General features: G+C 42.3%; 1 protein-coding gene across 4 annotated transcripts in view; it reads right to left on the minus strand.

Moving 5' to 3' along the window:
* Positions 1-665: 665 nt before the first annotated feature.
* LOC143285432 (uncharacterized) overlaps positions 666-23,892 on the minus strand; it is a 75,254-nt gene continuing 52,027 nt past the window's right edge. For all 4 annotated transcript variants that reach the window (XM_076592709.1, XM_076592729.1, XM_076592718.1 and 1 more), the window contains 6 exons: positions 23,087-23,149; positions 22,091-22,192; positions 9,574-9,684; positions 8,315-8,362; positions 6,403-6,523; positions 666-5,642 (listed from right to left, as the gene is read on the minus strand). In XM_076592709.1, the coding sequence (XP_076448824.1) occupies positions 5,412-5,642; positions 6,403-6,523; positions 8,315-8,362; positions 9,574-9,684; positions 22,091-22,192; positions 23,087-23,149 (676 nt within the window). In that variant the 3' untranslated portion in view covers positions 666-5,411. The remainder of the gene's footprint in view (positions 5,643-6,402; positions 6,524-8,314; positions 8,363-9,573; positions 9,685-22,090; positions 22,193-23,086; positions 23,150-23,892) is intronic.

The raw sequence follows: 23,892 nt of genomic DNA on the forward strand, positions 1-23,892 counted from the left end.
AAATGCTATTACATTTGTTTATTGTTAAAAACAACAACAAAAAATCAACAAAAACAGCAAGTCTAAAAATTAATATCACCACCAGAAAAACAAAACAAAACAAAAAGAGAAGAGAAGAAAACAAACTGCTCTGCCAAGTCTGTTCCAGAAATTGTTATCAACTCCATTTCTGAGTCTTTCAAGCCAGCTGAAGTGAAGTACTGGAAATTCTGTTAGTCTGTCACATGATGCTCATGGAGGTATTGAGGTCAGATTTCTCTGGCACACAGTTCTGGAGGGCTGCTTCTCGCAGTTGGAAGACCTTTAACTCACTCCATACGAACGGCGAAAGAGACGACGTTAACAGCGTTTCACCCCAATTACCACCATCAAAATATTGCAAGTGGAAGGCTCTTATACTGAAGAGGTGTTTGTTGATAAAGAATACCACAATTCTGATGACGGAAGCTAAAGGTTGGGTCATTCAGACACCCACTGGACATCCGAGGGGTCTGTGTAGAGGAGAAGAGAGGACTGGCCGTACTGAGTGAGTTAAAGTTGGCAGCCAAGGTTGACACGCTTCATGAGCCCACAAAAGGACGAAATTCTTTGGTCATTATCAAACAGTGTACCTCCCTTGCCTTGTACACGAAGACCTAGAGACAAGCTGAACAGCCTTTAGAGTGATTTTAATATTGTTTCCTGTTTTCATGATCCACACCAGTTCAGTGGCATTACTTCCCATATACAGCCACACGCAGATTTGTTTTCTGCAGTCCCAGCACCTGAGGCCACACAACAAACAAGATCCTGCGCTGCTGCTAGGTCACTTCAAAGGAATGAGTGTTACCACCACGTCCCTCCAATGACAGACCCCATGAACCCACCAGCACCAAGCACTTTGGCAGAACTCACCACAAGCATGGAAGTGGAGGGGAAACCGAAAGTGAGGTCACTTTGAGAACAGTGCATGAATAGCCACAGAATATGGGTCTTTTTTTTCCTCTACATTTGATGATGAATAAAGATAATGAGGATGATTCAGTGGAGGTCAGTTCAGGTTTGGGACGACATGACCAGGCTGTACTCTCTGTTTCTTTTCAATATATATATATCCTGGCACCAACCTGGCTAGAGAGGTACAGACACCTGCAGTGTTTGAAATGTGAGCTTTCATGAAGTTTACGACACTTGACAATGTGGTCCCAGTCTTCCCATCTGAGCCCATAGCACACTCAACACTGGGTTGAAGCTGACAACGGATCAAAAAATCCTACTACCTCAAACATGCGTCCTCCCATTTGTCAGTCTGTGTTGCTAACCGTTTCAACACAGCTGCTGCTATCTCTTCTGCTCAGTTTATTTCAAAACCAAACTCTTTTCCACACAACCCTTTTTTCTTTCACTCCTGGCTGAGGAGGCTCAGATGGGAGTTCATAGCTGGTGAGAATTTCTGGAATGACTCTAAAGGAGATGTGTTCATTTCCATTAATGTTAATAAAAACAAGTTATGAAAAGAGTTTAATGGACATTATGCACCCTGAAACATTTGTTTCTTGTTTTATTTTGAAACAAAAGCAACTGCAACAATACAGATAATTAATCAGACAATTCAATATTGCCTATTTGCATGATTTGTTGCTAAAAGAGATTTATGTATGTGTATGTGCATATTGAATATCATTATATTTTTCTTTGCAACATGAATATAGCAGTCACTTATATAGCTGCAAGAACTGGCTCTTTTTTTGTACTCCAGTTCATGTGAAGGAATCTACTTTGCTTTTATTTATAAACTAAAACCCGGAGTTCCTGATTACAATTCTTGTTAACTGATGTCCTTCCAACTTTTTTTTTTTTTTTCAAAAACCTGAAACTAGCAATTCCTGAATACATATTACAATATTATCTGATTTTTCATTGTGTTCAACACCCACAATCCCCTCTTCCAATACTTCTCTCCCTTCTGTTTTTTTGGGGGGGTTCGTGGAGGGGGAGAAGGGGGGCGTGGGGGGGGAGGGGGAGTGTGTGTGTGTGCGTGTGTGTGTTGTGTCTCTGCGCACGCGCGCGTGTTGTGTGTGTGTGTGTGTGTGTGTGTTTAAGAGAACATGGGAACAACATTTCAGAGAGAGTTATGAGTTAGCCATGCACATGCTCAATCAGTACAACATGCCTAACACTTGGGAAAGTACAAACAGAACGTAACTCCAAATTTCACACCAACATGAAAACACCCAAAACTATTTATTTACCATACGCTGACAGTGTTCAATGTTTCACATCCAGGCATGATTTACTGTAACAAAAGAATACAGTACAAACATGTACATGATATGACCCAAAAGCATTCAATACAGAAGGCATCTATATTGTTCCAAATATGAATACATACACACGCAAAAGATGTTAACTTCTCACTGAAATTTTTTTTCCTGTAACAGATGCATGACTTAAAATAAAATCACAGAAACAAAACTATTTTTTAATACTGCAAAAGGCACACTATCACAGGCCTTGGGAATATTGCAAATGAAATAGGACATAGAACTTGAAGCTTGCAATCATGCAGCTAAACAAATTTATGTACAACAAAAATAACCATTGCATCACAAGGGACAGGAATGACACAAGAAACCTATTCCACTGTAATAAAAAAAAATCTATGGAAAGCTCTCATATTGTTGTCCATTCCTTGAAAGCAGATAAGCCACATAAAGTCATCATATTGCAGTATGCTTCTTGAAGAAAAGTACAGTTTTCTGGTTTGACAACAACAACAACAAAAAATGGAAAATCAGCACAGGAAAGTGGGCAGAAATCTAAGAAACTGGTGTGCTGGTTTGTCTTATCCAGAACAACTGGCACTTACACATTTTCCTGTACATACTGGTTACAAAGGCATGATCCACTGACTGGTTACATGTGCACCAAATGCAAGCTTGTTTGTTGCTGTTGTTGTTGCTTTTTTTTTCTGCCCACTTTTCCAGAACTAAGGTTTCTTTATGTATGTCATTAACCCTAATATTGCTGCAACAAGTATCAAAAACAGCAACAAATTATGTACACTTTTTTCAAGAAAGGGATGGAATAAGAAACATACAAACTAACAGAATAAAAGTAAAAATCTCATGGAAAGTTTTTTTTAAACAGACAAACAGAACCAAAATACTGACAGATAATCCCATGTTTTAAACCCAAACGATAAGCTCTTCACATTTGTTACTTGTGGCTTTTTTCCAAAAGCTGAATGGATGGACAGCATCAGGTGGCAGCGACTGTATCAATGCAAACTGGCATGCCTTCGTGTGGATATGTAGTCTCTAGACTCATTGTGCCAAGATACTCTGGGATATTTCAGGCAAATTATAGCAGCACCCACAGTGAAAGTTTTCAAAATATTACCTTTTTACTGTTAAAATGTTTGAAGGATTTTATCCAAAGGATTTTATCCAAAGATGATCAAATTAAATGGCACAGATAAATGCATTCAGTGAAAACTAATAAGCCAGGGGAAGATAACAATGATGCACATTTTGTATGCTGTATCACAGGAAAACCAAGTGAATGATCCTTCCTACCAACAAGAAACTGTTCTTTTCGGACCACCACGAAATGAAATGAAAGCTAAAATGACAAAGTTGGCTTGCTCATGTCTGAGGATAATGGGAGCCGTTTAAGTTCATCCCAAAAGGCACTAAGTGAGGACAGGACAAGGTAAAAAAAAACAACAAAAAACATTCAAAATGGAAAACATGAAACATGAAAGGCTTTATCATACTCTGAGAGACATGGTGCCACTTGCTTGGAAAAACAAAACAAAACAAACTTCTGAGTATAGAATCATCTAGTCACCTATGCATGTGCAGATAGGCAGGTAATGACCCTAAAGTCCTTAAACGATTGCAGCAGTCCTCACAAATTTCTTTCTAAAAGACAAGCATCAACAACCATGATGTCCAACAATCTGCTTCAACAGCTGAGTATGAATATTACTCAAATTTGCGTATCACAAAACAACATGAAGTGGCAATTATCAAAAGAACTGTTCCACATGTATCTCATTCTACACTACTAAGCATGTACATTTTAATATTGACAACACTGTACCTGTTTGAAATGCTTGTAATACTGTTTCAAAGAAATAATGTTGTTTCTTGTTATTATCAACATGATGTTATCTCTTACCTGAAATTTAATTTCCTGTCTAGTGGCAGAATTCTTTCTCCAAATACTACCAATCAAAGCAGCACTTTCTTTAAATGTGTTTAAATGAAAGTACCCCTCTTTCATAAACTTGATTACACAATTATTATCTTTCTCCATGTATTGGAATTCAGAAGGTATTATCTTTCTCTAGACGTGGTAACTCAAATGATTTTTTTTTTAAGATACTGTGGAATATCTTTCTTTGAAAAAGCCATCAAAACAATGCTTTGAAAGACTAATATGATTGTGTAAAAGAAAAGACAACTGACAACAAAACAATGTTCAAAAACTAATATCATTATACAAAAGAAAAAACAACTGACAAAGCTTTACATTTGTTTCTCTCTTTGAGGGAATCAAAGCCTCCAATTAGTATTAAAGAGCATTTGATAAAAAATTGTAATCTACTGAGTTTTCATAAAAAGTATACTTGCTGAATTCTAGACACTGTATCATGTTTCAAGAAAAAAAACTGTAAGAGAAAAATTATATCTACTAAGTTTTTATATAAGTTTACGTGATTATATATTTGCTAAATTCTAGACTTAAAAAATTATTGTGTTAAAGAAATGATAGTTATGTCTTCTCAGGTGCCATGAAGAATTATATCAAAAGTCTCCATTTCTAAATATTAATGTAATTATCCAAAGTATCTGGTCCTTCTACAACAGAGCTGACATTTAAGAATTACATCAATTATTACCTGAATTATTAATCATGTTAAATGAGTCTAATTCATTATAAGGTAAAAGCATTAAGAAATGGGACAGTAAGTTACTTCTACCTCCAGAATGAACCAAACAATAGAATAAAAAATATAAAAAAAGAACCACACAAGGAGACATAAACCATCTGCCACACAGTCTCCCTTTCTCTTTCTCTTTTTTTTTTTTTCATGAAACCTAAATCCATCACGCAGATTTCTTTATAAAGACTACAATTTCCTTTGACATTCTCATCCTTTTTCTTTTAACATTTCTTCCTTATGACTTAAAAACTAATGATGTATAAAAAAAAAAAAAATTATATATATATATATAAATATATATCAAATAACGTATATCACAACTCAGTGCTGGCATGAACCATGCTGGCAAAACAAAATTCTCCACAAGGACAGAAAAAGTAAAAAGAAAGGTCAGCAAAAATCAAAAGTTCTATCACAAGTGGACGGACAAGGAAAGGGGAGGACGGAATGTTGTGCTGGAGAGGACAGGCACAGGAGTTCACTCGCCATTCATATTGATCACTTCTCCGGGTACCTCCACGCTCATCTCCCGCCCTGTGTCTTCAGGTGGGGGTGTGCTGATTCCTGACTGCGCCTCAGAGGGTTCCGTGCGTACCTGTACGCGGGCAGACTGGGGCCGTGACGTGCGAGAGCCCTGCGGTTGGCGTGGTATTGGAGAGGCGGATCCTGGGCCTCTGGCTGACACTGGGCGACTGTTGTTTCTGAAGGTCTGTGGTGATGTACAGATCGAGAAGGCTCTCAATCAACACATACTTTTTCTGTTTTTGTCTATCGTCTGATTGAATGATGTGTTTCCTGGGCTGTTTTGCTCTGTGTGTGTGTGTGTGCGTGTGTGTTGTGCGTGCACGTGTGTGAGTGTGTTTGTTTGTTTGCTTGTGTGTGTTTGTGTGTGCACACACTTATTTGAGTGTGCTATGACATACTTGAATGCAGTATATTTATGTATGAGTAACTTTTATTGTCAATGCCACATGTCAGCTTCAATCTGTCTTATAATTATCATTATTATCATTATCAAGCACATGCACCCCCACTCACACAAATACACACACACAGAGGATATACAAGAATCTAACACCACAGGCAGTGTTCCAGTTAGTTAATACTGATGAACAATATTCAACCAATGGAGGGAAAATTTGTGTCTGAATCCTTTACCAAGACCTGACAATTTGATATTTCATTTTTGTGTGTGTGTGCCACTTGTCATAAACCTTAGGGTTTCATTATCACCATGATCATCATCATTATCATTACTATTATCATTATCATTATTGTCATCATCATCATTGCTGTCATCGTTGCTGTTGTTGTTGTTGTTATATCTATTGTTATAACTATTATCATTATTATTATGATAATGATAATGAATATGAATATTGCGTTCATTATTCCCATTCTTATCATTGTCATTACTATCACTGTTAATGTTGTTGTTTCAAGTTTGCTGATTTCACTGTTGTTATTACCTCAGGAGGGATCTGTCGGCTGCCGGAGGTGTAAGCCACTCGTCCAGACATCTTGGCCTCCAGGCGTTTAACTCGGCCCCTGTAGATGTGGCCATCTGCCCCCATCACGTCCACCTCCTCCCTGTGGGACCACCAACACACTTCTTAGCCTATCCATCATGTCCACCTCCTCCCTGTGGGACCACCAACACACTTCTTAGCCTATCCATCATGTCCACCTCCTCCCTGTGGGACCACCAACACACTTCTTAGCCTATCCATCACGTCTACCTCCTCCCTGTGGGACCACCAACACACTTCTTAGTCTATCCCTCTGACAGGGCACAACAGCTGTGTGGTTAAAGCGTTAGGGGTTTTCAAACTGAGGGTCCTGGGTTCGCATGGGGCTTTCAATCTTGAAGGGCCTGGGTTCAAATGCCGGTCACGGCAACTGGTGAGTAAAGGGTGCAGGTTTTTCCAGTCTCCCAGGTCAACAGACGTGCAGACCTGCTAGTGCCTGAACCCCACACGCGTGTATATTCATGCAGAAGATGAAATACGCATACCAAAGATCCAGTAATACATGCCAGCATTCCATGGGTAATGGAAACAAGAACATACCCGTCATGCACGCCCTTAACAAAATGGAGTATGACTGCCTACATGGCAGGGGTAAGTAAAAACAGTCATGCATGTAAAAGCCCACTTGTGCATACGAGTGAACCTGGCAGCTGCAGCCAACGAACAAAGAAGAAGAAGGAGAAGGACTGTATCCATCTTTTTTTTTCTTTTTTATTTTGTAAATAATAAATAAAGACACATAATAACATGGAGGCACTGTGGCAGAGTCATTTGGGCGCTGAACTTCAGTGATCGCTAGTTATCAGGGTTCATGGACCTGTTTCAGCATGGTGCCGTGTCCTTGGGAAAGACGCTTCACTCTGACTTTCCTCACTCCACCCAGGTGAGTATGCACACCTGACTTCAGCTGGGGAAGGTGAACATGGAAGAAGGAAAGAACTGGGCCCCACCATCCTATGCAGAGCCCTAATCACAATGGAAATGAATCCACTACTCTGATGGCCGTAAAAGGCTGTGGGACCTTCATAAAATAAGAGTCAGTTAAAGCACAGTTTATTTTGATTCATAATAGATAGACATCCACATAACTTATGAGAACATAAGGGGGAAAAAAAAAGGATGAATGTATACATCATCACTGTCAGGGTTGTGAGTCACAGGTATGGTTTCATATTATAAAGTTATATTGATAAGGCTCTTTCCCCCTACAAACAGCAGGATGGGATGATGGTGTGTGGGTGGGGTGGGTGGGGGTGACAGGCGTGGAGGGGGAAGAAAATACCTTAAATATCAAACATGACATCATTATTTTTTAGATGGAAAATTATGTCAGCTTCACTCACCTTTCACATTTCCCTGTAACTTTTTTTTTCTTTCATTTCTGTCTTACAACACTTAAAGTGGAAGGATATTAAACAAGACACCTTCATTACATGATGGTCACAGTCACTTAGATATTGCAATATGCTAATTACTCAGAACTGGATAGACATTTAAAGAACTTGGGGCTGGTACCTTCAGCAATACAACATACCATCCTGTTGATGTGTGTGTGTGTGTGTGTGTGTGTGTGTGTGTGTGTGTTGCTGTGTGTTCATGCATGCATACATGCATGCTTGTGTTCTTCTGATTTCTGTGTCTGACTGACGTGTTATTGTGAAGTGCTTTGTGAGGTCTGAAAGTGCTATCTAAATGTACTACTATTATCACTATCATTGTCATCATTAAGCCAAAGTGATAACAAACATCACCTTGTTTATGTCTATATAAAAAAAAATTATAAGTGCCCCCTTAAAAAGCAGATGGGTTAAACATTAAGTCACAATAACTGGCTGTTGTACTGCTTACTTACTTGTGAAGTGGAACAATTTCCTGGGGGTCCTCATCTCTAAACAGGCTACTATAAAACCGGAAACAAAACATAACTTGTGAGTGCAATGGGAACAGAATAAAATCATCATTGCAAAAAAGCACTCTTAATTATATGAACATGCACAAACACGAGCACTTTTTTTTCAGCAAACAACTGTGACAGAAAAAAAAAAGTTTATAATACCTTAGTTACATAAACATGCACAAACACAAGCTATTCTTCAGCAAACATCTGTGACAGAAAAAAAGTTTAAAATACCTGTTATATAAACATGCACAAACAAGCAATTTTTTTTTTTTCAGCAAACAACTGTGACAGAAAAAAAAGAATATAAAACCATAGTTATATAAACATGCACAAACACAAGCAAACAAAAACACCATATTTCTCTTTACATGCTTTTCATTGGCATAATCTTTTGTACATGCACGAATGAAAAAAAAAGATTCTACACTTTAGATGTGCGTTCTGGAACTATTTCGCCAAGAGGACTGCATTACTTCAAAGTGAATATCTCAATACTTTTTTCAACAGTATCACAACCAGTGCTCCTACCTTTCCCGTCTTTCCACTCTTATGAAAGTAATCCAGAATTGGAGACAATAACAAAATACATATAATGCACTGTACGCATTCAGTCTGAAATCAGTTTTCACATATTGTTACCCTGGACCTCTAAACTGTACTGGGGGAAAGCACTTGATGCAGGTCTCTTTACCATTTTTGAAATAATCACTTTTATCAGCAGTTACAAAAATGAATATATTAAAAAAATGACTGGTATTGTAATTACTGTTGTCATGAAAAGAAGAATAGCAAAATAAGCTAATGTAATAACATTCTTTACATCAGTGGGTAGTGGAAATCAAAGAATTGAACCCATCTCAATATTACAGAAAAAACAAAAACAAAAAATAATGAACTGAATCAAACAATCTCAGGAAAGATAAGTTTGAAATGATAATCATATATCCACCCAAACAGCGAACACTAACAAACATGTCACCAATTTGCTTTCCCTGTTGAACTGTACATTAACAAACTTGCCAAACATTACTGTACATTAACAAACATGCCAAACATTATTCATTATCATGCTTCATGAACTCTATTCTTTCAGAACTGTCAAGCATGCAAATCCATTTCACAATCGACAATCAGCAGAACCTTTATAAATAAAAGATAAAGCAAAAATTTCAGAAATATAGCAAAGGGTGAAATAATCTCTACATCCTTACGAAAGGGTTGGCGTGAAGCGAGAAAATCGTTGATGTGGGAGAGTCGTGGTGTGGGACCCTCCGCACTGCCTGCTTGTGGCGTAGAAATCTACCTGCTCAGGTGTTCCAAAGCTGAAAGACAATAACAGACAACTTTAAATCACCTGACAAAAAGTTAACATGTTATGAAAACAAATCAGGATCAAAACAGCATTACTGAAGCGGCAGGTGTTTTTTGTTTTGTTTCACATTGTTTTGTTTTGCTCACATAAATTTGTTTCATTTGAATTCATCCCACTCAAGATACAATGATTTGTCAATGGCTTGTCAAAGACAGTTTCACGACAGTCCAACTCTATTACATCATGCAGTCACTGAATTAAAAAGCAGCTATAAATTTAGACAGAGAAATGAATCTGTATCTTGAGATGTCAGAACAGTTTAATCTGTGTATCATTCTTTCTTTTCTTTTTTTTCTTTTTTTTTTGTTAGCTACAAGAAGTGGCAATCAATAATGTGTGTGTGTGTGTGTGTGTGTATGCATATATTCATACACACACTTGTACCGTGTATGCAAGAGTGTGGGTTTGTGTGTGTATCTGTTTGCATGTGTATATGTATGTGCGTATGCATTTGCACCTGCATATGCATGAGTGTGCGCATGCGGGTGTGTATGTTTGAATCAGTCTGAACATTTCAATGCTGTATACTGGTAAGCAGCACAGACACAAGAAATCTAAATGCAGTAACTTAATTAAACATGAACAAAAAGGAACATGTGTACTTATAACTTATATGTGCTCTTTTATCAAAACATTCTCTGTTCGTCTTGTTAAAACAGTCATACATATCTTCCTTTAACAATATCAATTATTCTGCTCATTTCAAAGTTGTCTTTTTCAAACTTTTTACAACTGTTTTTAGCATGGAAATTATAAGCTCTTGTCTCTTTTGTACCACACATCATGTCCATCCACAGTACTCTATTTTCCACATGAATAATATTTATTTATTTTTTTAATGTTATTTATCTTTTGTGTGTGTGTGTGTGTGTGTGTGTGTACGCTTATTGTTGACTTCACCAAGTTTTTGCACCTTATACATATTATCATTAGTAGTAGTAGTTCTTTTTTCATGTATTTATCTATTATTTATTTCCTCTTTTTTTCTTTCTTTTTTCTCAAGGCCTGACTAAGCGCATTGGGTTACGCTGCTGGTCAGGCATCTGCTTGGCAGATGTGGTGTAGCGTATATGGATTTGTCCGAATGCAGTGACGCCTCCTTGAGCTACTGAAACTCCACATGAATATGTATGAATATGTATCCAACAATCAGATCATTTTGATGTAGACTGTTATATGATATTGTTACATATCAGATTTGTTTTGATATTGCTGCATGACATTAGAAAGCTACTATGGTTTATTTCCTGAAAAATGACAGCAGAAATCTGCTTTCCCATGAACACCATACACCTCTCTGCAGAACTGTGTGTGAAAGTTTTCAAAAGAAAACTGTCTTAATTGGCGTTTTAAAAAATCAACATGTATTAAATCTCAAAATTATCTTGTCCATATGAAAAAGAAATTACATCTCTACTTCATATGGTGTAGCGTATATGGATACGCTATGCCATTTCTTCAGCGATGCCATAATGTCAAATAACTACAATAAAATATTTGGTTTTGCGTATTGTCCATTGCATACTGGTTTTGTTTATATCGGTGTTTTGGGGTCAGTGATTTTTTCCCCTTTTTGGTGAGAAAAAAAGCAATAACATGACACTGTTCTATTTTTACAATTATGCTCATCCATCATATAAACTTTCCTGGATTCTTTGGAACTGATTTTATGAAAATTATACCTTCGTTGTCTCTTTAATTTGGAGGTCTAAAAGGAAATTTTCTATCTAAAATTACGTTTAAATAACATACTTACCGTGACCCAACTAGTGCAGACTCCGGCAGGGGTCTGACATTCCTGTCCTGTGCAAACTACTATCCGCCTATGCGGAGAAAATGAGAGAACTACGGCCGATAACCTCCCGGAAGTAGGTAACGTCCCCTTTGTCCCCCTGGTTATCGCCCTCTTTTGACGGCAATATGCCATCAGCAGCGCTGCGAGCAGGGAGAACAGGAAGCGGGGAGGCCGGGAGGGTCTTAAATTTGGGTCACGGTAAGTATGTTATTTAAACGTAATTTTAGATAGAAAATTTCCTTTTAATCACACATACTTAACCGTGACCCAACTAGTGCAGAATAGCGCGACAAGGTGGCGGGCTAGCCTGTTCTACTGTCTATGTGCTGCGATAGCCTGCTGTGCAACTACCACAGAAGCGATGCCTCTTGAGCCATCATCCCTCAGGCGTGCGACGTCTCTCAGGTAGAAGTCGATGAAGGTGGCAGGATTTTTCCAGTAGGCGGCATCTAAGATGTCTTGTAGCCGTATTGAGTGCGCCAGGGCAAGAGAGGAGGACCACGCTCTGACTTCATGCGCTCTGGCTGAGGAGGCATCGAGTCTCAAACCTACGTCTGCATATGCACCTTTGATCGCATTGACTATCCATCGAGACAGCGACGTTTTGCTAATGTCACGTGGATGGTCTAGGTTCCAGCTAATGAAGAGGCGTCGCTTGGACGCTCGGAAAGGACGCGACCTTTTGAGGTATATGCGCAGGGCCCTGACCGGGCAGAGGAATCTATCCTCGTCGTCATGGGCTAGAATGGAAGAGAGCGGTTTGATGAAAAGAATGGGAGAGGGTGTATCGGGAGTCTGATTTTTGGCAAGAAATTCAGGGAGGAACCTAAGTGAGATAGATCCGTCCGGCTCAAAGGCTATATCCTGTGTGACGCCACTGAGGGCATGGACCTCACTACAACGTCTGCCTGAGGCGAGTGAGACGAGAAAGAGTGTCTTCATTGAGAGTAGCTTGAAGGGAGCTATAGCAAGGGGTTCGAAGGGTGCCTTGCGGAGGTATTGTAGTACCAGAAACAGGTCCCAAGAAGGGGACCGAGGGGATGTACGTGTGTGGCTGAGGGAAGCCCCTCGGACTAATGCCCTAAGCAGGGGGTCATCTGAGAAAGAGGGTCCGCCTAGTTGCCGAAGAGTGGAGCTGATTGCAGCGCGATGGACGCGTACTGCAGAGGCGGAGAGGCCTTTGGAGGAGGAGAGGAAAGCGAGAAAGTTGGCGAGGTCCATGTTGGATGGGTGTGTGGGATTGACTGAGTGGGTAGAGCACCAGGAGAGCCAGCGATTCCAGTGTGCAGAGTAAACGCCTTGAGTGCCTTTGCGATGTGACCTGCATATGAGGTCGGCTGTGTCATCAGAGGCGCCTAGTGCTGACAGAGATTCCCGCACAGTAGCCAGGCGTGTAGGTTGAGAACCTCTGGGTTTCCGTGGGGAATGCCTGAGCGGGGCTGAACTAGGGAGTGTCTGCCGATGTGAAGGCGGAGTGGGGGGACGTGAGTGAGGTGGAGAAGGTCGGGAAACCACGGCTGTGCTGGCCAGTGGGGTGCGATGAGAATCAGGACGGCACTCTCCAGCCTTGCCTTTCTGAGGACTTTTCCCATGATTGGCAGTGGGGGGAAGGCGTACCCCGAAAGGTTGGACCAGCTGATCGACAGGGCGTCCACGGCCCAGGCCTGCGGGTCTGGGACTGGGGAGACGTATGTGGGGATGCGGAAGTTGAACCTTGTGGCGAAGAGATCCACATGTGGTTTGTGCCAATGGTCCCAGATCGGCTGAAGTGTTGAGTGTGACAGGGTCCACTCCGTCTGAAGCACTGTGTGGGATCTGCTGAGGTAATCTGCTAGAATGTTGAGCTTGCCTGGGACATGTCGTGCTGTCAGGTGGATGTTGTGCTCCTGACACCAGAGGAGGACTGTCTCCGCATGCAGGGACAGCTGGTGAGAGTGAGCTCCCCCCTGTTTGTTCAGATAACATGCTACCGTCGTGTTGTCTGTGCATAGCAAGATCGACCTGCGCGAAACGTGGGGGAGGAAGTGCTGGAGGGCAAGGGAGACCGCCTCCAGTTCCAGTTTGTTGATGTGCCATGATTGCTGCTGTGGGGACCAAGTCCCCGACGCTGTGTGGTTCTCCATGTGGGCACCCCAGCCCATGTTGGAGGCATCTGTGTATAGTTCTGCATCTGGAGTTGGGTTCGAGATGGGAACCCCGGCGTTGAGCCATTGCATGTCCATCCAGCGCTGGGTCGACTGTGAGAACCATGTGCCTAGAGGAATCTGGGTGTCCCACGTCTGAGAAGACTGGGACCACCTGTTCTGGAAGTGGCGCTGAAATGGGCGTTTGTGTAGTCTGCCCAAGGGGACCAGTGCAGCAAGGGACTCCATGAAGCCCAGTAGAGAGGCAAGCTCCCTGGCTGACGCCGAGGCTGCCTGTGATAGATGAGAAAGGAGGCTGTGTAGCCTGTGGAGGCGAGGCATGGCCGGACGTATGGTCATTGATACCGAATCGATCGCCATACCCAGGAATTCGAACTGTTGAGAGGGCTCCAGTTCCGATTTGTCTGTGTTCATCAGAAAGCCCAGTGCTTGGCACTGGGTCCTGACGAGGTTGAGGTGATGCTGGCAGAGGGCCTTGCTCTCTGCGAGGATCAACCAGTCGTCTAGGTAGACCCTCAGGCGTATGCCCTTGCTCCTGAGGGCCAAACATAGTTCCCTGACCACTCTGGTGAAGACCCACGGGGCTGGAGCCAGGCCGAATGGAAGGGCTCTGAACTGGAAGGACTTGCCTTCCCATGAGAAGCGGAGCCACTTGCGGTCCCTGGGGTGAACGAGGATATGGAAGTAAGCGTCTGTGAGGTCTATGGAGACTGCCCAGTCGCCTTGTCTGATGGAGTCCCTGATTGACGCAGGTGATTCCATGCGGAATGATTTGTGCTGGAGATATCTGTTTAGGGGCGAAAGGTCTAGGACTGGCCGCCATCCGCCGGATGTTTTGGGAACGACGAAAATGCGGCCGAAGAAGCCCGGGGAGAGAGGAGGAGCTTCTTCTATGGCCTCTTTGTGGAGAAGAGAGAGTATTTCGTCCCGCAGGGCTGAGCAGGCTGTGTCGCCCTGAGGGGGGGGGGAAGGGAGGAGGAGAGAGAGTGAGAGGTGCCTTGGAGGAGAGCCAAGGCAGGCGGAACCCCGACCCTATCACCCGGAGGACCCACTCGCATGCTGGGAGAGACAGCCACGCTGGCATGTGCCTGGACAGGCTTCCTGCTGGCTGTTGGTGCGCGAGTGGCGGGTGAAGGGCGGGGGCAAGTCATTGGGGGTGGGCCGGAGTGGAGTTGGTTGCTGGCCTGCGTGGAGGGCGGAGTGAGTGCGGCTGGCGCCTGTACGGTCTGGGCTGACCCCTGGGTTGTGGCCTGGGTTGTGCTCTGGCGTTTGAGGTTGTGGATTGGCGCGGGCGCGGTCCGAAGGAGGTAATGTTGCTACGCCTTAAGGTGTAGGGCTGATGCCGTTGAGCATGCCGCGGGTGTGCCTGAGTGCGGAGAGGGCCTGCGCCGAGGGCAAGGTCCCTACCCAAGTCTGCGCGGCGTTTGATGGCCGCAGTGGGGAAGCCTTGACCAAAAAGGGAACCGTCGGCGGGAGGAAGCGCTCTGAGGGAAGCATGTTCTGGCAGAGAACGCACGTATGGAGAGTGGTCGAGCACAGCGTCCCTCCTGGCCAAAATCACGTTCATGTAGGCCTGCGCTTGTATATTGGCAGAGCGCATAAGGAGCTGGGCGATCTGCTGTACGAAGGGAGAGAAGACCGAGATGTCAAGGCCGGCTGGTGGGTCAGCTGGCGTTTCCATCAGTGCTGTGGCAAGGCCCGCCAGGAAGTTGTCTATGGCTGCAGTTGATTCAAGGGACAACCTTGCAGCTTCTTCCAGGTCCATCAAGAATCTGTCTGTCACTGTGACTGAGCGATTGGCCTGCGAATTGTTTGGGAGTAGTAGTAGGTCCTCCTGAGAAAGAGGCAGGGGCCTTTGCGGGATAGGACCCGGAGCTAACAGTGGGGGTTTTGAAGTGGGTCTGGGTTGGGTTTTTAAGAATTTGCCTCGACCCATTGCTGCAGGGAAATCGGGTACAGAATCAGAGGGGACCTCACTGATGGGTTGGCCCCTGATGCGTGCCAGCGTACTATGCAGGGCATCAAGTACCATGGGCGACTGCGTGAGGGCATAGTGAGGGCCATTGGAGGATCTGTGGATGCCCATGATTTCCATAGCACCGCAGGATTGAGGCGTGCCCGGTGCATGAATTGTCTCCACCCTGTCTGGAGTGTAGGAAGCTAGGTGTCCTAGTGCTTCCTGCAGGGAAACCAACTGGTTTTCTTCTGAAGGTGGTTCCTCTGAGTCTGTGTCACCATCAGAAAAAGTCTCTTCAGTGGCATAGGGTGATGGATCAGGCTGTGTGCTGGGCATGTGGCCAGTGTGGCTGTCCTGGGTGCTCTGAGTGTGTCCTGCTGAAGTGGAGGGTAGCTGCTGGTGGGTGGCAGGGGGTGGTGGTATTGCATTAGAAGAAGGAGCAGAAGCAGGAGAAGGTGTGGCACCAGGAAGGACAGTGGAGCATAATTGCTGCAGCAAGCTGATAATGAGCTGCTGATTGTTTGTTTGAGCAGCTTGCTGAGAGACCGTTTGTGGCTGGGAAACAGCAGCAGCTGGAGAAATGGCAGATGTGGACATCACTGCATGGCTTGGTGGAACCGTGCACGCGCCTGCACTGGAGGCAAGGGGCAGTGACGGTGCAAGGGAAGTAACTGCGGCGGTCACCGATAAGGGGACCGAAGCAGGAGTTGCCTCCCTTGGATTGGAAAATCGTGACAAGGGGAGGGGTGCACGCGTATGGGCAAGCGTGTCCCCTAGTGGTCCACCTTCCTCCCTGCACAATGGGAGGGCATCCCTACACGCCGCAGTCGCCAAAGGATCCGAGACGGTCGAGGCATGCCGCGTGGGGGGCTCGTGATCCGATGTCACGGCCGCCACCACGGACGCATCGCACGTAGGGCCCAGACTAGTGTGCGGATCCAGAGCAAGTGACTTGCGTTGTTTCCCCAAAGGGTTTGTGCAAAAATCCCTTGAGACTGAGGGCATGGGGAAAGGGATAGAGGAGGTCGACTCGGGTACTGCCGACTGGCAGAGCCGAGAAATCGCGGATCGCGACGAGTCCGATCGCGAATCGAAAAAAGGATTGTGAATGGCACCACTGACCTGTGTATTGGTAAGCAAACCTGTAGAAGTCGCCGGAGGAGGCGTAGTGGGTAGTGGTGGTCTGGAGTCGACCGGAGGTAGCGGAGGAAGTGGGGGTGGCGTAGGGTTGGCGTTGCTGAGAGCGGCAGAGGTAGAGGGCCCAGACTGATCGCGAATCGATTGCGATCGTGCCTTAATTTTAGCCCGATCTCCCAATCGGGCTACATAATTGTGCGACCTGTTTGAAGACATAATCGGACACAAAACAGAAACGCCAAAGAATCGATAGACAGGTAGAAAATGCGAAAAACTTAGCCGTATGAAGTGCACAGGTACAGGTGTCGAGATGGCTGCCGGAAAAAGAGGGCGATAACCAGGGGGACAAAGGGGACGTTACCTACTTCCGGGAGGTTATCGGCCGTAGTTCTCTCATTTTCTCCGCATAGGCGGATAGTAGTTTGCACAGGACAGGAATGTCAGACCCCTGCCGGAGTCTGCACTAGTTGGGTCACGGTTAAGTATGTGTGATTAAAGTTGATTTTGCCAGGTGACTGGCAACATAATAAACAAATACAAGTGCGTGCATGCTCATGTGCTTTTTCATATGTATTTTTCGTTAGCTGTCATATAATCTAATGGTCCCTCATATTTTGAATCACATATTGTTGGCTTTCCTGTTTGTTTGTTGTTGTTAGTTTGTGTGCTGCTGCTATCTTATCATGAAAATAAAAAACACTGGTGAATATTTACACTTTGGGCTGTGAAATAAATATGCCACTCAGATGAACATGACATTAAGTATCAGGTACATACATTGGTCAAAGTATATTTTTAAAAAAATGTCAAAACATGAACCAACACAAAGAAAAATACAGAGCGAACTGAGAAAGGAAGAAAGAAAGAACAGAAGAGGAAAAGAGCACGCAGTTATTCACAGATACCACGCATGACGGAGCACTCAGGTGAGCTGTTAGTCAAACTGTGACAAGTCAAGTCGAATGCAGCACTCCCAGTGACTGGGGATCATTGATAAGATACACACTTCTTAAAAAGTTATGGACCATTTCATAAAATTTCATAAAAGCCAGTATATTTTCATAAAATATGTTGAAAAATCAAGAGCTGATTCAAATCATCAAAGCGACGGGCGCAATAGCCGAGTGGTTAAAGCGTTGGACTTTCAATCTGAGGGTCCCGGGTTCGAATCTCGGTAACGGCGCCTGGTGGGTAAAGGGTAGAGATTTTTCCGATCTCCCAGGTCAGCATATGTGCAGACCTGCTAGTGCCTGAACCCCCTTCGTGTGTATACGCAAGCAGAAGATCAAATACGCACGTTAAAAATCCTGTAATCCATGTCAGCGTTCAGTGGGTTATGGAACAAGAACATACCCAGCATGCACACTCCTGAAAACGAAGTATGGCTGCCTACATGGCAGAGTAAAAACGGTCATACACGTAAAAGCCCACTCGTGTACATACGAGTGAACGTGGGAGTTGCAGCCCACGAACGCAGAAGAAGAAGAAGAAATTATCAAAGTATTTGATCCACCACCAGCCTCTCATTGAACATACAAATGGCTGTTTCAGGCACACAGGATCATGAACAGCTTGTAAAATGCACTGAAAATTTGATATTTCAGCCAAACACTGGCAGTTCTTACATGATTCATAAACAATAGCTGCGGCTTTTCATCATGAAAAATGGAACTGTCAGCATCATTTCACCACCATGCCCACAAGATGAAAACTGTGCAAGTTCCAAAGTGGTCCTTAATTTTTTTGGTGAACCCTGTAGTTCAATGTCTAGTCTGTCATTAGTCAATTCCATTTACTGACAGTTTTTTTTTTCTCAATTCATTTTGTGTATCTGCAGTTTAGATATCCAAAAAACACGATGTCTTTTTATGATAAAATCTGTAATATCACTAACCTAGTGTTTACCTGGGCATTTGACACAGGTATGTGGCAATCAGTAATTAAAGTATATGGCAATCAGTTTTCAACTTGCAGAAAACCTAAGCTGTGTGTGCTGACAATTATCCTGCTGTCAACATGAAATTTCCTACATGCTACATTCTATCTTACAGAGTACTTACATGTCTTATGAAATAACTGCTGGTTTCACCCAGCTATGGATAAAACATGCCACACTTAAACAAGGGAGATAACCCTATCCTGTTTTTAGGTCAAGAAGTGCTGCAATGGTGTGAGGTCTTTCCTGTCCAACTCACTCACTTACCATATAGTAATACACATCCACAAGCACACAGGGGGGCCACCATGCACACATACACACACACACACACATGAGAGTAAATAACAATATGCGCCAATTATGAAAATACAGAATCAAATAAAAATAATGACAGCATGTACGACCAATAATTCAAATACACTGTAGAAAGTCACTACAGGGTAGATGTCAAACCATGTAAAGCCACCAAATCAAGCACACCCAGGAAATCTTCAGAAGAAATAAAATGTACAAGATAGCGTTAAATATACTACAGTATCTCCACCCACCCCACCCCCAACACCCCCTCCCTTTTGATGTGGAAGTTATCACAACAGATCACAAAGAAAATGGTAAACTATAAATGAGTTTCCACAATATCTGCCAAATGTTAAAGAAAAAAAACTATTCACATTCATCCAGTAAATTACTGTGTGAGCATCATGTTAGTTGTGCGCATCCAAAACCTCAAACTACAAAATGGCCAAATCATGTTTTGTCTTGTGCTCTATTGTCTTCAAAATTGTTTTGTTTGTTTGTTTAATTTTCTTTGTTAGTGATTTTTTTTTTTTAAAGACAATACTGTAAAACAAGCAGCAAAAGAAAGAAGGGTGGATTCACTTCAAGAATATGATGTGTGTGTGTGTGTGTGTTTGTTTATGTGTGTGTGTGTGTGTGTGTGTGTGTGTGTGTGTGTGTGTGTGTGTGTGGCTGTGCCTTGGTTTCCACACACCTCTGACTTTCAATCACCTTTTTCTTAATCTAGTCAGTGCTGCAACTTCTGTGTCAAATGCTCTTATTAGCGAGTTAAAAAATGTATTTGTTACTAACTCCTTCGACAAATAGAGAGAGGTTGGGATGGTGAGAATATGCTGATATATATTCATTTGCATTTCTGTAAGAGCGAGGCATATGGACAAAGAGAGAGAGGGAGGGAGGAGGAAAAAAAAAAGACCAGTAGATCCACTGAGAGAAAGAGAGACAGACAGGAAGAGAGAGGAAGAGACAGATAGACACAGACAGACACAGAAAGAAAGAGCATAAACGTTAAACACAATGACTCAGAAAACTCAAAACATGGACTGGAATGTGACCGGGACACTTCTTTCTTTTAAACTGTTACGTTTTCAACTGTTTTATTTTGCTTGCTCTGAACCTGCGTCTGACTGGAAGTGTTTGTGTTTTGCTCTGAACTTTTGCAACACTCAAATGCTGGTGGTTCACGCATTGCACACCCACAAATCCAAAGAAAAAAGTAGTGAGGGTGATGGTTTGGCACACAGGACAGAAACCAGTCAAGTACTGTACCGCAGGTTCTTATTTCCTGTCTGTAGTCTGCGTCAAGCATCAAGCAAAATATATCATCAAAATGTACATTCAAAATGCGGATGCATGATCAGCAAATATACAGAATTTAAGTAATCAGTCAACATAATATATAAAATAATACTCACACCCACCCACCCACATATTCACACAAACATAATTACAGACATATTGACGGAAAAAGATTGTATACATGCTTCCCTTTAAACGAAAAGTTATAAAAACAAGCAGTATTTTTTAAACTATAAATGTATACACTGATTGATATAACAACCATTTTTTTCTCTAATTTTCAAAACTAACACACAAACCATTCAGTTACAGTTTTTGGCTCATTATATCATCATAGGCAGTGTAACATATGTGCATGTGTGCATGCTTGTGGTGTGTAAATATATAGAGATATATATGTATATATATATATATATATATATATAATTCATGCTGAAAGAATAAAAATTCTTCACCACTATCATTTTTCAATTAAAAAAAAAAGTATATAAATATAAATGATCTTTTCAAAAGAGAAAAACATATTGAAAAAGGAGAGGTTTTCACAACCATTGCAAACACATTGGTCATTTACTTCTGAAGCTGATACAGCTTTAGACTCCCAGTAATTTTTGTTAAATGTTGCTTGTTCATGATACAAAAGGATTTCTGATTTAAACACGCTTATGAACAGCAAACAGATCATAACTCTACAACAAATCAGGTATGCAAACTGTGGCGTTTCTTTCACCCATCAACGTGTTGTGTTGCATTACTTGTTGTCACAACAGATAACTCTGTGTGAAATTCAGGCTGCTCTCCCCTGGGAGAGTGCACTGCCACAGTGCTAATGCAGTGCCACACTTTTTTTTTTTTTCTGTGAGCAAGTGTATTTGTTTCACTCAAAGTGGATTTTACAAACAAATTTTCCCAGGAACAACCCTTTTATTGCTGTAGGTTCTTTTACCAGACCTCTGTTTAAATTTTTTTTTTTTTTTTTTAAAGTTTATTCGCATTCTTTTTTTCTCTCTCTCTCTCTCAAGGCCTGACTAAGCGCGTTCGGTTACGCTGCAGGTCAGGCATCTGCTTGGCAGATGTGTAGTAGCGTATATGGATTTGTCCGAGCGCAGTGACGCCTCCTTGAGCTACTGATACTGCTACTGCTACCGATACTGTTTATTATCTCATCCGAAAGACTAGCACACAGACAACCACACAAGGTCTGGTGGAGGTGGGAGTAAAAATCCTGGTTTAAAGTAGGACTCAAACCCATGGACACTCACTTCCTAGTCAGGCATAATCATCACCGCTGAGCCACCACTCACAGTCACACCGCCCAGACAGAAAGAACAAGAACAGACATGGGAATACTGAGAGAGATCAGTCAAAGTCCCAACCATCACAAAAGTCTTGCACACATGTGCCTGAACCAGTCCCAGGAGGGTTAACAGCCAAAGTCCACCTTAATGAAGTTGATCATGGATACATGATGGCAGTGGAAACAGACAGGAATATGATATGGACCCAAAAGCAGTGAGATAAGGGGGGGAAAAAAAGACACAATGAATAGTGGATAGAAAATAAATAAGTCACAATCAAATAAACTTATGTCTGAGTCAGCATACAGTAAAGGTAAGCAATAAAAACAACCTGTGCAATTCTGAGAGGAGATGTTCATAATATGTACTGACAACAGTTGTGTCTAGGTGAAGGCAAACTGCAGCTTTTAAAAATGTCACAAAGCATGTAGTAATATGCAAAAGCTGAAAGGGAAGATTATATTTTGTAACTGTCTGATAATCACAATACCTCTTTGCATGCTGTCTGATTTGGTCCAGCTCATAGGTGGTGTATGGTCGAGGGGAACGCGAAGGAGGCATTCCCTGGTTTACAGACAGGTTCGGCTGTACACTGCGACATAGTCACCACCCACCATCCCTTCATCATCAACTGAAGACAACTTTTTTTTTTATCCAATCAATATCTTTATGGCATATGTATATTCTACTATGAGATTATTCCAAAAGAACACTCAATTATTCTACATGGTTTACTACTATATCCATATTAATTTTACCAACTGAAGTCCCTTTCAGTGCCAAGCCTATCTTATGCTTAGTAACAAATATTTGCCAAGGGATGTTTTGGTCATGGAGAGTAATAATGAAAAAACAAATTCTTATATGCAAATTATTAAAAGAAAGTATATATAATATTTTTCTTCTGAAAGGAAAATGAACGCATTAATCAACTATGATGTGGGATCCAGATGACTTGACACTTCAGGGTTACTGTGCAACACGGACAGCTTCATATCATCAAGAAAATACTCCTGTCTGTGCCGACCAGTCATCTGGTTTCTAGGCCTTGTGGTATGTTCTCTTATTCTGCCTAAGTATTTGCTTTGAAAGTCGTTGCTGCATCGTCCCACCTTTGATGAGATATGCTTGTCTGTGGCTGACAGTATGGTTTTCTTGAACTCAGTCCACAGTTCACTGGTATCAGACCCCGATTCTTGTATGGAACTCAGCTCTGTCTTTAATAGACTCAAGTCAGTGACCTGGCCATGCTTATCACAAAAGCTTAAGCCATTTCTAAGAAGTTTCAGGAAATGTTTTAATGACAATTCTGCCATGGCCGCTATATTTTGCTACTGTTTCTGTGAAGACATTTTCAATCATTCAACAGACATATTTTAAACCGCACCTAACGACAAAATAATAGCAATCACAAAATAAAACCTTGGCATGTTCTTTGATAAAGAAAAACCATGGATATTACGATCAAAAGATCCACATTACTCACCCTGTTGGCATGATTTCCAAAGGCTTGTCACAGGACAGGCAATGGTAGTGCTGAATCAACTGTCTGTCAGCGAAAAAGAGACAAAGGGATGTACTGGGATGCTACACTTCCATGACATAATCAAGCAAAGAAAAAGTTCAAATGCAGATCACATATCTGCATCATTAGTGCCTGTATGTGTGAGTGTGTGCATGTGTATGTAGCATAATGGGGTCAGCTGCAAACATTTCACACACACACACACACTCTCTCTCTCTCTCTCTCTCTCTCTCTCTCTCTCTCATGCAGCAATGATTATGGTAACCTACTTCACAAGACAATAGATTGCATCTGTTCAGTGTTTAATTCAGGGAACTGTGATAGCTGACAGTCCAATACTGTTACAGCAGTCTCTGTCACAGGCCTCATACCAGAAGGCTGGGGCTTGTGGACCTGGCCCTCTCCGGTGGCTCAGTGTTGGTAATATTACTGTCTTTGGAAAGACAAGAGGAAGGACTTACAGAGTTTGTTCTCTTAACTGATGTGTAATATTACTGTCTTTGGAAAGACAAGAGGAAGGACTTACAGAGTTTGTTCTCTTAACTGATGTGTAATATTACTGTCTTTGGAAAGACAAGAGGAAGGACCTACAGAGTTTGTTCTCTTAACTGGCGTGTAATATTCCTGTCTTTGGAAAGACAAGAGGAAGGACCTACAGAGTTTGTTCTCTTAACTGGCGTGTAATATTCCTGTCTTTGGAAAGACAAGAGGAAGGACCTACAGAGTTTGTTCTCTTAACTGATGTGTAATATTACTGTCTTTGGTAA

The sequence above is a fragment of the Babylonia areolata genome, chromosome 1, assembly GCF_041734735.1.
Source record: "Babylonia areolata isolate BAREFJ2019XMU chromosome 1, ASM4173473v1, whole genome shotgun sequence".
Lineage (NCBI taxonomy): Eukaryota > Metazoa > Mollusca > Gastropoda > Neogastropoda > Buccinidae > Babylonia > Babylonia areolata.